The sequence below is a fragment of the Chlamydomonas reinhardtii genome, chromosome 12, assembly GCF_000002595.2.
Source record: "Chlamydomonas reinhardtii strain CC-503 cw92 mt+ chromosome 12, whole genome shotgun sequence".
NCBI lineage: Eukaryota > Viridiplantae > Chlorophyta > Chlorophyceae > Chlamydomonadales > Chlamydomonadaceae > Chlamydomonas > Chlamydomonas reinhardtii.
In genome coordinates, this window is record NC_057015.1 from 996262 (window position 1) to 1010368 (window position 14107).

At 65.4% G+C, this 14107-nt stretch overlaps 2 protein-coding genes across 2 annotated transcripts; both read right to left on the reverse strand.

The window, feature by feature from the left end:
• Window positions 1-28: 28 nt before the first annotated feature.
• CHLRE_12g491600v5 (uncharacterized protein) lies at window positions 29-11284 on the reverse strand. Its single transcript, XM_043067925.1, has 19 exons — window positions 10994-11284; window positions 10833-10845; window positions 10520-10632; window positions 10136-10212; window positions 9794-9855; window positions 9413-9442; window positions 8958-9175; window positions 8546-8605; window positions 7958-8155; window positions 7030-7575; window positions 4551-6861; window positions 3957-4300; window positions 3538-3672; window positions 3189-3290; window positions 2886-2964; window positions 2457-2596; window positions 1933-2144; window positions 1574-1688; window positions 29-1077 (listed from the first exon to the last, which is right to left on the reverse strand). Exons 1-19 carry the CDS (start codon window positions 11051-11053, stop codon window positions 892-894), a joined length of 5001 nt encoding a protein of 1666 aa, XP_042918011.1. The 5' UTR covers window positions 11054-11284; the 3' UTR covers window positions 29-891.
• A 504-nt stretch (window positions 11285-11788) lies between these two features.
• CHLRE_12g491550v5 (uncharacterized protein) lies at window positions 11789-14094 on the reverse strand. Its single transcript, XM_001690894.3, has 5 exons — window positions 13874-14094; window positions 13473-13527; window positions 13156-13260; window positions 12820-12933; window positions 11789-12530 (listed from the first exon to the last, which is right to left on the reverse strand). The coding sequence occupies exons 1-5, from the start codon at window positions 13981-13983 to the stop codon at window positions 12423-12425; spliced, it is 492 nt and encodes a 163-aa protein (XP_001690946.1). The 5' UTR covers window positions 13984-14094; the 3' UTR covers window positions 11789-12422.
• Window positions 14095-14107: the final 13 nt, after the last annotated feature.

Below are 14107 nucleotides of genomic sequence, written 5' to 3' on the forward strand. Positions count from 1 at the left end.
TTATTTTCTTACTAGCATCAAATTACGGTAGACCAGAGCAATTCTATGTGTGTGTTTTGGCGTGCATCAATTGCTGATTACGCCATTGCCAATGCATCGAGGCATTCAAGGCCGCTCCTAGCCCAGCACCGCCGCCACCACCACCGCAAGCAAACCCGCCAAACCCCATGCATGCTGCCAAGCAAGATCATTGCCGCCGTGCTGTGCTGCCAGAGTTGCATGTCTCGACAACGCCTCCGCACCACACCGGCATTGCTGCGCGCGCATGCATCCACAGGTGCAACCAAAGGGGGGTACCATGCGTCCCCTGGCTATAGCTGCGACGAGCTGCTGAGTCCAGCCCCACCCGCCCCCAAGCCCGCCCCCCAAATGCACAAACCTTATCAGCCCTACCGCCTTTTGCATAAACCTTTCTCCTCCGTCACATACCCGTACTTGTGTGACTGCGCCCACGCTACACATTGCGGCGTCGTTTTATTAGAATCACCCCCTGCGCTCCGCATTCAACGTTAACCCCTGCGCTTCGCCCGAATTGACGGCAGGTTGCGCAGGCACGTAGGCTTGTGCCCACGCATCTTCATCAACACATGCTTATCAGTAGTCTGCTTTCGTGCTACAACATGGTCCCGACTGATATTCCTCAATCTGCTAGCCTTTCCCACCGTTGGTGGAATATGTCATCTAAGCCCCTGGAGGGCTAATGCAGCAGTAGCCTATTTCACCTCGCAGGTCTCAGGACTGTACCCGTTTGCACGCGCAGACCAACCCGAAAACCATGGATACTACTCACTGCAAGCCCAATGCCGTGTACACGTCAAGTATATGCCGCCACACCGAGTACGCCAGTACGGCAACGTGTCATGTCACCCATACGAACAGACCCTCAGAGCATCACCGCCCGTACCGCCGCCGCCGCGGGCGGGGCAGTACAATGCCCTTGGCCGCCATGCCGCCAATGTACGGCAGGCTGTTGTTGACGTACGTCTGTACGGTGTCGCTGAGGTACTCCGTCAGCTCGTCGGGATCCATGTGCTGTACAGGCCGCGTGTTGGTGCTGTTGCCCTCCTGCATCCAGACCTGCACGTGCAGAGACACATATACACACAGAGCGCGGGGTGCGGCGGCGGTCCGTGCGTTGCAGTTCGTGAGAAGCAGGTGGCTTTGCCACTGGGTCCTACAGTTGCACACACACACACACACACACACACACACACACACACACACACACACACACACACACACACATACACACACACATACACACACACACACATACACACACACATACACATACACACACACACACGCACGCACGCACACGTAAACGCACACACACACACATACACATACACACATACACACACATACACACGCACGCACACGCAAACGCACACACACACACACACACACACATACACACACACACACATACACATACACACACACACACGCGCGCGCGCGCGCGTACTGTATGTATTGTCCGCCCCCCCCCCTGCATCCTGTACCGCTTTCCTGAACATCCTTGCAACCCCACCCTCTTCCTCCTCCTCCCCCTTTCCATCCCCCCCCTCACCTTCATGCTGGCCAGCTCCTGTGCGATGTCTGCGGCCAGGGCCTCGCTGTAGTTGCCCCAGGTGGCCGGGTCCGACAGCGCGGCGGTGTTGGTGCGGTTGAGCAGCAGGTCCAGCCTAGGGGGGAAAGGGAGGGGGGAGGTGGGCGGGAGGGAGGGAGGTGGGAGAGAGGTGGGCGGCAGGGAGGTAGGTAGCATGGGTACGTGCATGACGTTATGGATGTGTGGTGTGCGGGGCTGTGGGGGAGGTAGGGCGGGCAGGTGAGGCACCGTGGGCCTTGGCGCTGAGTTCGTGTCACCCCCGCCACCGCCAATCCCTCCACACACACACACACACACACACACACACTTGCCCCACTCACTCCTGCGCCACGCTGCGGATCATGTCCTCGTATTTGCTGATGGCGTTCTCCTGCGTGATGCTGGGCGAGTAGGCGCCCGCCGCGAACAGCGCCGCACTCAACAGCCCCGTGATCAGGATGGTGACCAGCCAGCCCAGAACGAACTGGAGGGACAGCTTCCAGTTGATGCCGGCGCTTCCCTCCATCAGACCAATGGCGGCGGTGGCGCCCACCTGGGTGGTTAGAGGTTGGACAGCGGTTCGTTGGCGGTTGGTGAGTGGTTGGATTATTTATGAAGTGAAGGTGTAGCCAGGTACAGTAGCGGGGGGGCGGGGCGTTGTGCGGACGACAACGGCCCCATGCTCACGAGCTAGCTAGGAACAGAGGGTTGACACTGCTGCACACAACCAAAAGCTGCCACTTGCTTAACGTCATCCAAACGCTCCAGAACCTGCACGCATACGCCGCCCCTTGGCAACCACCCCAACACCGCACACGCGCCGCTCCTGCCCGCACGCACCCGCTCCTGCCTGCCTGCTCCTTACCTGGCAGTGCGTGGTTGAGATGGGCAGTCCGAACTTGCTTGCCACCACCACCACCAGTGCGGTGGACAGCTCGATGCAGAAGCCGCGGCTGGGCGTGATCACGGACAGCCGCAAGCCGATGGCGCGGATGATGTTGTAGCCTACATGCGTGAGTTGTGGCCGGTGTTAAGAGAATGAGTGCATGAGTGCGTGTGTGAGATGTGTGATTGGAAATAAAAGGCGACAGCACGAGCGAGTGCGCGCGTGAGGCACCAAGTCGTTCTGACGTGGCGCCATGCACGCACCCGCTGTGTACCCGCCCAGCCCCTGCTGAAGAGCCCGGGCACGCATGCAGAAGGCCACGGCTACAACCGCCGCCGCCGCCGCCGCCGCACGCTCAGACTCGCACAACCCACACCCCCGAACAGCGATCCAGCCTGCCTGCCTCACCGTAGCAGGCCAGTCCGACCACTATGCCGGCGCCGCCAAGGGCCAGGATCCAAATGGGCACGTCGGCCTGGTAGTCGATCTGCAGGGGGGGGGGCGGGTGGCGGCGGGGGGGGGGGGGGTGCGAAACCGTCAGCGGTGGGCAAGGCCGAGCGCCCAGGGCGACGAGAGGCAAGTGCCGTGCCCACGGCGTGTATGTGCTCGTGGAGTGGCCAGTATGACATGGCACGCAAACCCGCCTGCCCCCCGCCCTTGTGCCCACCGGTGTTGTGTCCGATGTCCCTCTCGCCCTGCCCCACGTCTCACCCTGTGGAAGCGGTAGATGTACCAGATGGCCGCCAGCGGTCCCACACTGTTGGCCACGTCGTTGGCGCCGTGGCTGAACGAGTCGCACACAGCCGTCACCACCTGCGTGTGCGTGCGTGTGTGGGGGGTGCCGGGGCAGGTAGCGCAGCAGGCAAGGGGGCACAGAAGGCGCGCGTGTTGGACAAGGCATAGGGACCGAGGGCGTGCGAATGATGGGCGGGGCCGAGCGGTGAGAACACACCAGCACAGGCGCCATGCGCAAAGGACAATTGTGCACGTACACACACACACACACACACACACACACACACACACACACACACACACACACAGCCGCGCGCGCACGGACCTGCAGGTACTTGAAGGCGTGCTCTGTGGCGGGGTCGAACACCTCGGCGCGCGCGTGCATGCCCGCCGCCACCTGGTCGTGCTCCAGCACCTCCGCGTGGAAGGCGTCGTCGTTGGCGCCGCGCATCACCACAGCCTGGCGGGCAGCAGGTGGGGTGTGTTGGGAGGGGCGCGGCAGGTGGGGAGTGGTGGGAGGGGCGCGGCAGGTGGGGTGTGGTGGAGGGGCGCGGCAGGTAGGGTGTGGTGGAGGGGTGCGGCAGGTGGGGTGCGTTGGAGAGGTGCGGCAGGGAAGCACAAACATGAGAGTGCGTGTGTAGTACAGGTGTGGTCAAACGTCCCACGGAGCTCGGCCGCGACAGCTGGCGCCACATAAGTCCAAAACTACCGCCGCACAGCGAAACCGGCCGCTAGCTAGCTCACCTTGAGCTGATCAAAGGTCTTCTGCCAGTGCGTGCCCGCGGCCGCGCCCGGCGGCAGCCCCTGCCCCGAGCCGTCACCCGCCTCCACGCCACCGCCGCCTCCGCCGCCGTCCGTGCCCGCCCCGTGCTGCGCCGCGCTGTGGCTGTGGTGGCTGAACGGCATGTGGAAGCCGTACTGCGCCGCCGCCGCCGCCGCCGCGTACGACCGTGACGCGCGTGAGCCCATGCCGCCGCCGCCGCCGCCTGCGCTACCGCTGCCGCGGCCCATGGACGGGGCGGGCATGACCCCGCCGCCGGCATTGGCAGAGCTGCCGCCGTGCAGCGGGTCCAACGGCACGTGGTCGTCTGTGTGGCGACGCCGGGAGGTTACATTCATACACGATTAGCTAAGAAGATGGTAAAGGGAGGGAGAGGAATGCTGCTCGGCAGTCGGCTCAGACATCTCGGCATCTCGGCAGTCCTAGTCGAAGGCGTCCTGAAGCGTGCAAGTGTGTGTGGCCGCGCCGCCGCCACCTAATCCCGTCCCCGGGTCCCAAGGCCCCAACCCGTCTCCCCCCTCAACCCCCTGCCCCCATACACACACCCAGCTGCTCACCAGAGCGCTGGTCGTACTCTGCGTCATCAAATACGTGCGGGTGCGGCGCGGACGACAAAGGGTGGTCGTGGTGGCTGTCATCCCAACCGCCGCCCGCACCGCCGCCACCGCGGCCGCCGCCCCAGCCCTCGCCGTGGCCATCGCCGCTCCCTGCCGCAGCATCCACGACGGTCTCCCGCTCAAAGGACTCTGCTGTGGGTCTCGAGTATTGCATGGAATGGAACGACGCCATCGCCGCCGGGTCGCTCCGGCGGCCTAGCGCGCGCGCCGCCACCACCGCCGCACCGCCCAGCACTGCCGCCGTCAGCGACTTGTGCTGCTGGCCGGGCGGCCGCGGCGGCGGCGGCGGCGGCAACGGCGAGTGCGCCGCCGCCGCCTGCGGCTCCATCTCCTCCTGCGCCCCCACTCCTCGGCCCCTGCCCTCCGTGCCCTCAGCCTCTACCCACTGAATCTCCTCTACTGGCCCCTCCTGCCCCGCGCCGTCGCCCATGCTCCGCCGCCGCGCCGTGGCCTCCGCAATGGGGCCCGGGGCGCCGTGGGCGTAGCGGCCTGACAGCTGCGGCCCCGCCGGCAGCGCCACAAAGCCGCCGCCGCCACCGCCGTACGCCGCCGACCCGGCTTGCGGGTTGTAGAAACCGCCTGCACCGGCACCAGCACCAGCCCCTCCGAAGCGTGGCGGTTGCGGCCGCTGCATATGCATGCCGCCGACACCCATGCCGCCACCGCCCCACTGCTGCTGTGGCTGCACGGATGCCTGCGGCGGCCGGAACGCGACGGCGCCGCCGCCCGCGGGTGCGCCGGGACCCCAGCCCCGCTGCTGCTGTGGCTGCTGCGGTTGCGCCTGGTATGCGGCTCGGCTCAAGTGGTTACCCTGCTGGCCGTATTGCTGTTGCTGCAACGGCGGCTGTTGCTGCTGCTGCCAGTACGGGTTCTGGCCGCCCCACTGCTGCTGCGGTTGTGCCTGCGCCTGCTGTGTCGCCGCGTAATTGCGCTGTTGCTGCTGCAGCTGGGGTTGCTGGCTCTGCATCCAGCGTTGCTGCTGCATCTGCTGCTGTGGTTGTCCGGCCGCCCATTGGTTTTGCTGCTGGTTCCATTGTTGCTGGCCCCACTGCTGCTGCTGGTTCCACTGCTGCTGCTGACTCCACTGTTGTGGCTGCTGCTGCTGCTGCTGCTGCTGCTGTGGGTGGTTGCCCCACGCCTGCTGCTGCTGTGGCTGGTTGCCCCACGCCTGCTGCTGGCCCCGCCACTGCTGCTGGTTATTCCACTGCTGCTGCGGTTGCTGCTCCTGCTGCCCACCCCAAGCCTGCTGTTGTTGGGCACTCCACTGCTGCTGCTGGTTGCCCCACGCCTGGTGCTGCTGCTGTGGCTGGCTCCATTGGGCTTGCTGGGGCCACTGCTGCTGCTGCTGCTGCTGCTGCTGCTGCTGCTGCTGCGGGCCGGCCCACGCCTGTTGCGCCTGCTGCTGCAGCTGCCCCGCCTGCGCCTCTGCCCCGATGGCGCCAGTCGCGGCGGTAACCGCCACACCAGCTGTGCCCGCACCAGCCCCTGCACCAGCAGCGCCCTCGTCTGCCGCAATCGGCACAGCGCGGCCCGCCTCAGCCGCCGCCGCCGCCGCCTGTACCTGCTGCTGACCCTCTCCCCCTACGCCAGCAGCGCCAGCAGCAGCAGCGCCAGCAGGCTGTGCCACCATCTCAACCGAGCCGCCGCAGCCGCCGCCACCGCCGCCACCGATGGCCCCGGCCGCGGCGCCGCCAGAGGCGGCGCTGCTGGTGTCGCCGCCGTTGTCGCGGCCGCTGCTACCGTGCGTGCTGCCCTGCAGCTGCAGCGACAGCTGCCCCTGAGGCCCGAGCGGCCCGCCGCTGCCCCCCGCCGTGAGCTTCGTGTGTGCGGACGAGTGCTGGGCCGAGGACAGCTGCGACGGCTGCTGGAACTGGGGCGGCGTGATGCCGCCGCTGTGGGTGGTGGTGGCGGTGGTGACGGTGGAGGAGGTCCGGCCTGTGGAGGTCACCCGCACCAGGTCGGGCGTCAGCCGTGCGTACGGCTGCGACTGCTGCTGCGGCAGGTGCAGCGCCTGCGGTCCCAGCCGCTCCGAGGCAGCGCTGCCGCCGCCGCCGCCGGTTCCCGGCCCCGCTGCCGCCGCCGCCACGCCGTCACCACCGCGCACCGGCAGCAGCGATCTCGTGGAGTCGTATCGACTGCCGGCTGCGGCTGCGGCGGTGGCCGCTGGCAGCATTGGCGGGGCTTGTTGGTGCTGGGGGTGGTAGGGCGACAGCAGCGGAGACATCATTGCCGGGCCGTCGCCGGTACCGGCCTGCGTGGGCGTGGAGCCGGAGGGTTGCAAGGTTGATGGTACAGGATGTGCCGGGGGGGGCCAATCGGGGCGCAGGTGGAGTGGGGTGCAAGGACGGACAGCGCAGCGGTAGAACACGGCCGCGTGCGACTGTGGCAAAGCGGCCCCAGTGTCAGTCCTGGCACGCACCTGCATGCCGGCATCGCCTGCCGCGCCAGCGCCTGCCGCCTGCTGCTGCTGCGGGGGCGGGGGCGCCGCAGCATAGGCTGAGGACGTGTCACTGCGCCGCAGGCCGCCCGACGTCTGCCGCTCCATCGGCGGCGGCACGCCTCCTCCCAAACCTCCTCCTGCACCTCCTCCAGAGGGAGGCTGGCTTGAATGTTGCTGGTGGCCCGACGGCGCCGGCACTGGCAGCAGCAAGCCTGGGTCCATGCCCGCAGCCAGCGGGAACGCCGCGCCTGCGGCCCCCATTCCCATCGCAGCCGCCGTCGGCCCCAGGTCGGCGTGCCTCGCAAACCCTTGTGCCGGCGAGTCGGCGCCGCCATCCACCAACCCACTACCGTGGCCGCCGCCGCCGCCTGTGGCCCCTCGTGTTCCTCCCAGGGCGCCGGCCGTGCTGGATCTGGATCTGCCGGCGTGCTGGGCGCTGGGCACGGGGCCGCTGTCGCTGCCGTACGGGCCCAGGCTGCGTCCGGGCGCGGGCGTGGGCGCCGGCGTGTCCTTGCCGGCATTGCTCTGCACACAGGCGGGTTCCATGCATGACTGATTAAGTCGAGGGGGCGGGGGCGGGGGGCGCAAGTACAGGCGGCAGTGGCACGCAGTTCAGCACAATCACGTACACCCATACAAGCAATACCGATCGCGGCGCACTGCTTGCTTGCGCGAACTTTTGCACGCACGGTATCAATTATCCATTTGTGCTCTCCTAACACCATGCGTGGAGCCCTCTCCCCAATGTGCCTTTCAACTTTATCGCGCGCCTCACCATCAAACTCCGTCCCTCCCCCAACAGTAACGCCAAAGACTGATATGCCGCAACAACCTGTCAACATCATCTCTAAATTAATCATGCATAGAACCCCCTCCCTCGCCTCTCTCGCCTCCCTGGCCGCCTCACCCCGCGAGTGACGTAGTATGCCAGCTGCTGCCGCCGCCTCAGCGCCAGGTCCCTCACCAGCGCCTGGCGCAGCAGCACGCGGCGGCGCACCAGCGGCATGGCCACCAGCACCGTCAGCAGGCAGGCGCCGCCGGCGATGCAGGCAGACACCCAGGCCGCCCGGGAGGCGGGCCAGTGCAGCCGGGACTCGTTGGCGCCCTGGGGGGTGGGAGGGTGGGTTGCATTCATGATTATTTCGGAAGTGAAGGCGTAGCCAGGAACAGTAGTATAGTGGGTGGGGAGGGGGATAGCTGGGCATGAAAGACGGAAGCGGTTAGACCACAAGTACACCACAAATGCTCCCAGTGGCAAAACACACATACGGTGCCCATCTCGGTTGGAGTGGCTTGGAACTGACCAACCCCACACACACACTTCCCTGCCTGCCTGCCTGCCCGCCTGCCTGCCTGCCTGCCTGCCTGCCTGCCTGCCTGCCTGCCTGCCTGCCTGCCTGCCTGCCTGCCTGCCTGCCTGCCTGCCTGCCTGCCTGCTTGCCTGCCTGCCTGCCTCCCTCTACCTCCCCCTCCTCCCTCCCCTCCCGGCCCTCACGTTGTAGAGCACCAGGAAGGCGTTGATGAACACCGTACCCAACACCAGCAGCGGCAGAGACTGCGGGGGAAGAGGCGGGCGGGCAGGCGGACATGAAGTTTGGAGGGAGACAGGGCGAGAGCGGGTGCATGACTAACAAAAGAGCTGCTAGCATAGACGGCCAAGCCCCCATGAGCGGCTGACCCCTGCACCAAAACCCGCCCTCCCAACAGACTTCCACACCTTTTACGTTCGCTTGCCTCTCCCTCTCCCTCCCCCCTCCCATCTGCCCCCTCCCTCTCCCCTCTCCCTGAGTGATGTACAACGACTCGCTTTTGCAGCTGCAGTTCTCATTGCCGCGCGACTGTTTCCTTACGGGATTAGTTCAACGTTAATCCCCTCTCCCCCTCCCTCTCCCTCTCCCCTTGCTCACCCAGAACGCCATCATCAGGCTGTTCTCGCGCCTCAGGATGCCTGTCCGCACGCTGGAGAACATGCACACCGTGGCCAGGCCGCTCAGCAGCGGGCTGGTGAACCAGGCCAGGATGATGGGCACCAGGCCGCCCATGTAGGGGAAGGACGACTGCTCGTCCAGCCACACCACGGCGCCGGGGCCGCCGTACACCAGTGCGAAGCCCATCACGGCACCAACTGCAAGGGGAGGGGGAGGGGGAGGATGGGTTGGGAGGGTTGTAAGTACCAGCCCAAACTAAACCGAACCAAGTGCAATAGAGCGAGGAGGAGGGGCTGAGAGGGGTTGGGGTGGGGAGGGGGTGGGAAGGAGGGACGGACTGGCCAGGCGGTGGCGGCGGTGACCAGGCGCAGCGTTGCGAGTGGCGAGGCAAGGATTTCAACCCTTCGCGCGCCCCCCTGAACGCGAGGACTCACTGGTCGAGTGTGTGGTTGACACGGGCAGACCTGCGAGTAACACGAATGGAGAGGCGGGCGGCTCCGTTTGACCTTGACAGCGGGACCCAGAACAGCACCGGCGCAGGTTTTCAAACACCCCAAGCACCACATGCCCAATCCCCCGCCCCCGTCCACTCTTGCCCTGCTGTTACCGTAGCTTGGCCCGTACCCTCCTCACGCAGCTGCCATGCCGCGGCATGGCACGACGCCCAGCCCCAACTCCCCATCGCCCCCACCTTCTCCCGGACCCCCCATGCCCACCCCTCAAGGCCCCAACCCATCGGCTCACATCGGTCGGCTGCCCTCCCGCCTCCCACCTCCCCCTCCCCCCTACCCCGGCCCAAGGCTGCTGCCGCTCACTGAGGTAGGTGGCCAGTAGCAGCCACACGCCCGAGGCAGTCAGAGCACACAGCATGCCGAACCTGCAGGAGCGCGCGGGTTGGGGCGGGCTCAGGACCGGCGCAGTGGGCACGGCGGGAAGACAGGGGCGGCGGCCGAGGAGCGGGTGGAGGGGCCGCGGCCGCGGCGGGCCAACCAGCAACCAGCGCGCAGAGTTCGCACTCCCCACACGATCCATCACACCGGCTCCCACACCGGTGCCCATGCCATGACCTAGAGTCACTGACACCCCGACGCCGGCCCACACACACACACACACATACACGCACGCACGCACGCACACGCACACGCCCCGACACGCACATGTACAGCTCCGGCGCGCGGTCGAAGGCGGTTAGCCGCGCGATGCCGCCCGCCACCGTGCGGGTCACCTCCCGGCCCTGTGCGCGTGCGTGGGAGGTTTGCGCTCAGTCGGTGTCGGCAGGGTGGCCAAACCGGCCGTGCCACGTGCCACGTGCCGCCATCATCCTCTCCGGCTGCGTACGAACCTGTGCGACCGGGCCGTGGGCACGTAGCACCCAAACCCCTTCCCCTCCCTCTATCACGCCATGTCGTGTGTGTGCGGGCGACCCGAGGACGCACCCCGGCGTTCCCCCTGCCGCCCCTGCACCTAGCCGGGCCCCTAAGCCTGCACCGGCCCCTGCCCCCCTCCCCATGCGCCATCTCCTCACGCCGCCTCCTCCTCACCAGCAACACACTGCCGCTGAACTCGCATACTGAGGCAATGAGGAGGGCCTGCCGCAGCGTGAGCGTGCGCGCGGCCACGCTACTGCCAAACGCGTTGGCGACATCGTTGGCGCCTGTGATGTCAAGTAGACATGTGCGCACATACGTGGTCAGCGTGGGACTGCCGCCAAGCCCAGCAAGGACAGCGTGTGACTAGGGTGCGGCGAAGGCGAGGGCGGTGGCAGCTTCAGCCAGCCGGCGGGGCCGGCGCCGAAACTGGGCGAAGAAGAGAGCCCTGGCTGCTTACAAGCTACATCCCGGTCTTTTCACTCACCAATTCCAAAGGCCTGGCGTCAGCAGACCGGTTTGCCGCGCATGAATGTGAGAGAAGGGCGACACTCAGAACACCGGTTCGTCGCTCATAGTATGCATGGTCTCGTTATATCTGTGACCCTGCTATCTCCTCGGCAAACTTTAGACCCCTCACGAGCTCACCGTAAAGAAAGCAGCCAGGCAGCCGACGACTAGAATCCACGCATAGTCATACCAGTACATTTGTCTCCACGTATGAAAGCGCGCTCAGAAAGCAAGGACTCGAGCTGAGTTGCAACTCGCGCTATGACGCTGGCGCACGCGGCACTCTATCTCTTTACTTTGGTGGTTGCCATTTATTACAGCCACAGTAACTCCATCGAGTCACATCGGTATTAACGCGCTAAAGAGAAAGGTCAACCGGAGGCGCGAACAGAGGCCCTTCGCTGTGCGGCTTTTGCGATGTATGAACGTTTGTTACGCGGAAATGGACATATGCGAGATGATGGCGGCAAAACTGCTGCGGTCGGCTGCAAGGCAGTACGGATTGTGGCGGGATTGGGAAGCCTTTTGCCAGACCAATGGCGCGCCCCTGCATCCTCCTATTCCTTGCTGTGTTTTGCCGCTCTAGCACGCGGGGGCGTGTTCACTTCGAGTTTGGGGAAGGACTTTGCTGGAGTGCCACGCGACCATACACGCTGGGGCCAAGGCTGGGGCGAGGGCATGGACAGGCCCAGGAGGCAGGCAGGGTATCGATCCCGCCCACCCCACCGCCTCCGCACTAATCCACAGCACATTCGCAGATGTGGACTTTGTGGGAGCTTAGACGGCGAGGAAGTCCAAAACGCAGCTGGTCACAGGTTTGAGCCGCGACCGGAGCTCGCAACCAAGCAGCCGTGTGCCGGCCGATGGTATGCTGTAGGTCTGCAGGGACACCCCGAAAGAGGACTAGCTAAGGGGGAGGGTCGGAAATGGCTCGGGACAGAATTAGGATGACGTGCGTTGTCGGATCGCCTCACGTACACGAAGCTACAGGTAAGGCGGCGTCTGCTCATCTACGACAGTGGAAGCGTGCACGTGCGTGAACATCTGCCTTCATGGCCGCCCACAACCTGCCCGCTGCCCTGCCCTGCAGCATCTGCCACTGTGCCTGCCAAGCACACGCCCACACCATGCAGGACCACCAATCATCAGCCCACCGCTGGCACGCAAGCGGGCACATTGCGCCAGAGCACCGGGTCTGGTTCGGGGTCCGGCCGGCTCTACATTGCATCACCACCACCGCCACCATGGCCATCAGCACCGCCAAGCCCACCATCAACAGCAACACCGGCCTAGGCTGTCATCACTGGCACCTATGCATCCCGCGGAGATCTCGATGCACTCAACACACAACATGATTGTCCCGGGCCTGTGCCGTGTCCAGGCCACCACACCCATCACACCCACCACCATCACCATCCAGGCCACCCGGCACGCTGTGCCGGTCACCTCCTGTCAGTAAGCCTCAGGCGCCCTGCCTTACACACAGGAAGCTGCAGCTGCAGGTACCCGCTCCAATCCTCCATCCTATTGCCATCCTTGTGGCAGCCCCTTCTGCACCCAGACTAGTTTACGACAGCTTCTCTCCGAGGGTGGTGTGCGCCAGGGGAGTCTTCTGGATCAGGGGCGTGTGCACGTCGTAGGACAGCGCCTTGCCGATGCCCGACAAGCCGTCGTCCTGCAGCGGGGGGGTGGCAGGTGGGCGAGGGGGAGGAGTCGGACATGGCTGTGTGCGCGGGCATGGGTTGGATTGCGGAGGGAGTCCCGCCGCCTGAGGACTTCGCGCGAGGCGACAAAACCAGGCCAGGTTAGGAATCAGGGCTAGCCGCGTCGCCATCTGCAACAATCCTGGCCAGTGCTGTTTGACACACGGGAGCGTACCCAGGCATGAGAGCCTACCCGTCAGGCCCCCAACTGAAACGCGCGCGCATACGCACACGCGCACGCATACACAAACGCACACGCACCTTGAGGATGCGCACGCGGTGCTCCACGTTGTTGAGGAAGTGGTCAAAGGTGTGCTCGAAGCCCTTGAGGTTGTTCTGGTAGATGTGGCTCGCAGTGTTGATGGTCCAGTCGATCTGGCGGGGATGGTGGATGGGGATGGGAAGATGGCGAGCGAGGCAAGGAAGCCGGTGTCAGAGCAAGCTTGAGACACCACACGCACATACCGTATGCAATCAATCCTTTCCAGCCAGCCCACAGTTTCGTTCATGACGCGGCCAGCAGTGCAATGCAGCCAAACCTTTCCTCTCCCGTCCACCTCCCACCTCTACTTCCTTCCCGAGCAGCCTGCCACTCACGGTGGAGTCGGCGATGCTGAAGGCCTTGTAGGAGGTGTCCTGGGCGAAGTTGGCGAAGGGCGTCACAAAGTCCAGGAAGGAGCGCTCCATCTCGGACAGGGTGTCCTGGGGGGTGGGCGGGAGGGGCGTGGGTGGGAGGTGGGCGCGCGCGGGGGTGGGCGGCGTTCGGGAGAATGAAGGGCCACGTGAGCGACCGGGCGAGAAGAAGCACAGACAGGCAAGGAGGAGAGGGTAGTGGGAGCCGCAAACATGCCACACGCATCACACACGCCGTTCCCCTCTGTGTGCGTGCACCCGCCGGTCGCGCAAACACGTACCTGGAAGTTGTTGGGCGCCAGCTGGCGCACCGCGAGCCACGGTGTCGAGAACAGCCTGTGGGCGTTTGCGACCGGCAGGGTGGCAGAAGCAGTCAAGCAGGTGTCCGAGAGTGTGGCAGCTGCTGCTCGGGAACATAACAGTCCCACGGGTCTTACGGCAGCAGTAGCAGCAGCAGCAGCAGCAGCAGCAGCAGCAGCGAATGCAGCAAGCCGCTTGGGCCGGAGCGTTGCGGCGCGCCAACGCCTTCACGAGCAAACGCTCCCAACGCACACAAAGCCCGCACAGCTTCCGCAACGAAGCCCGAAACAGAGCAGCCCTGCACCTCTCAAACCCGAATCCCAACGCCATCCAACGAACTTGCACTTGCGCGCAGCCCCGTCCGGCCCGCGCCTGCGCTCACCAGGTGATGAAGGAGGCGTAGGTCGCCAGCGAGCGCCAGGCCCAGCTCAGGCGGCGCAGCGGACTGTACTTGCGGTCGTAGATGGGCCGCGAAATCATGTCGACGGCCATTGTCGTTGGGGGGCGGCTTGTGATCGCTAAGCTGAGGGTGCTGCCGCTGTGAGCGCCAGCTGGTTGCGGAAGTCGGCAGCGAGAGCTACAGAGAAAGCGTGTGCAGTTTGATCTGATGGCGTAA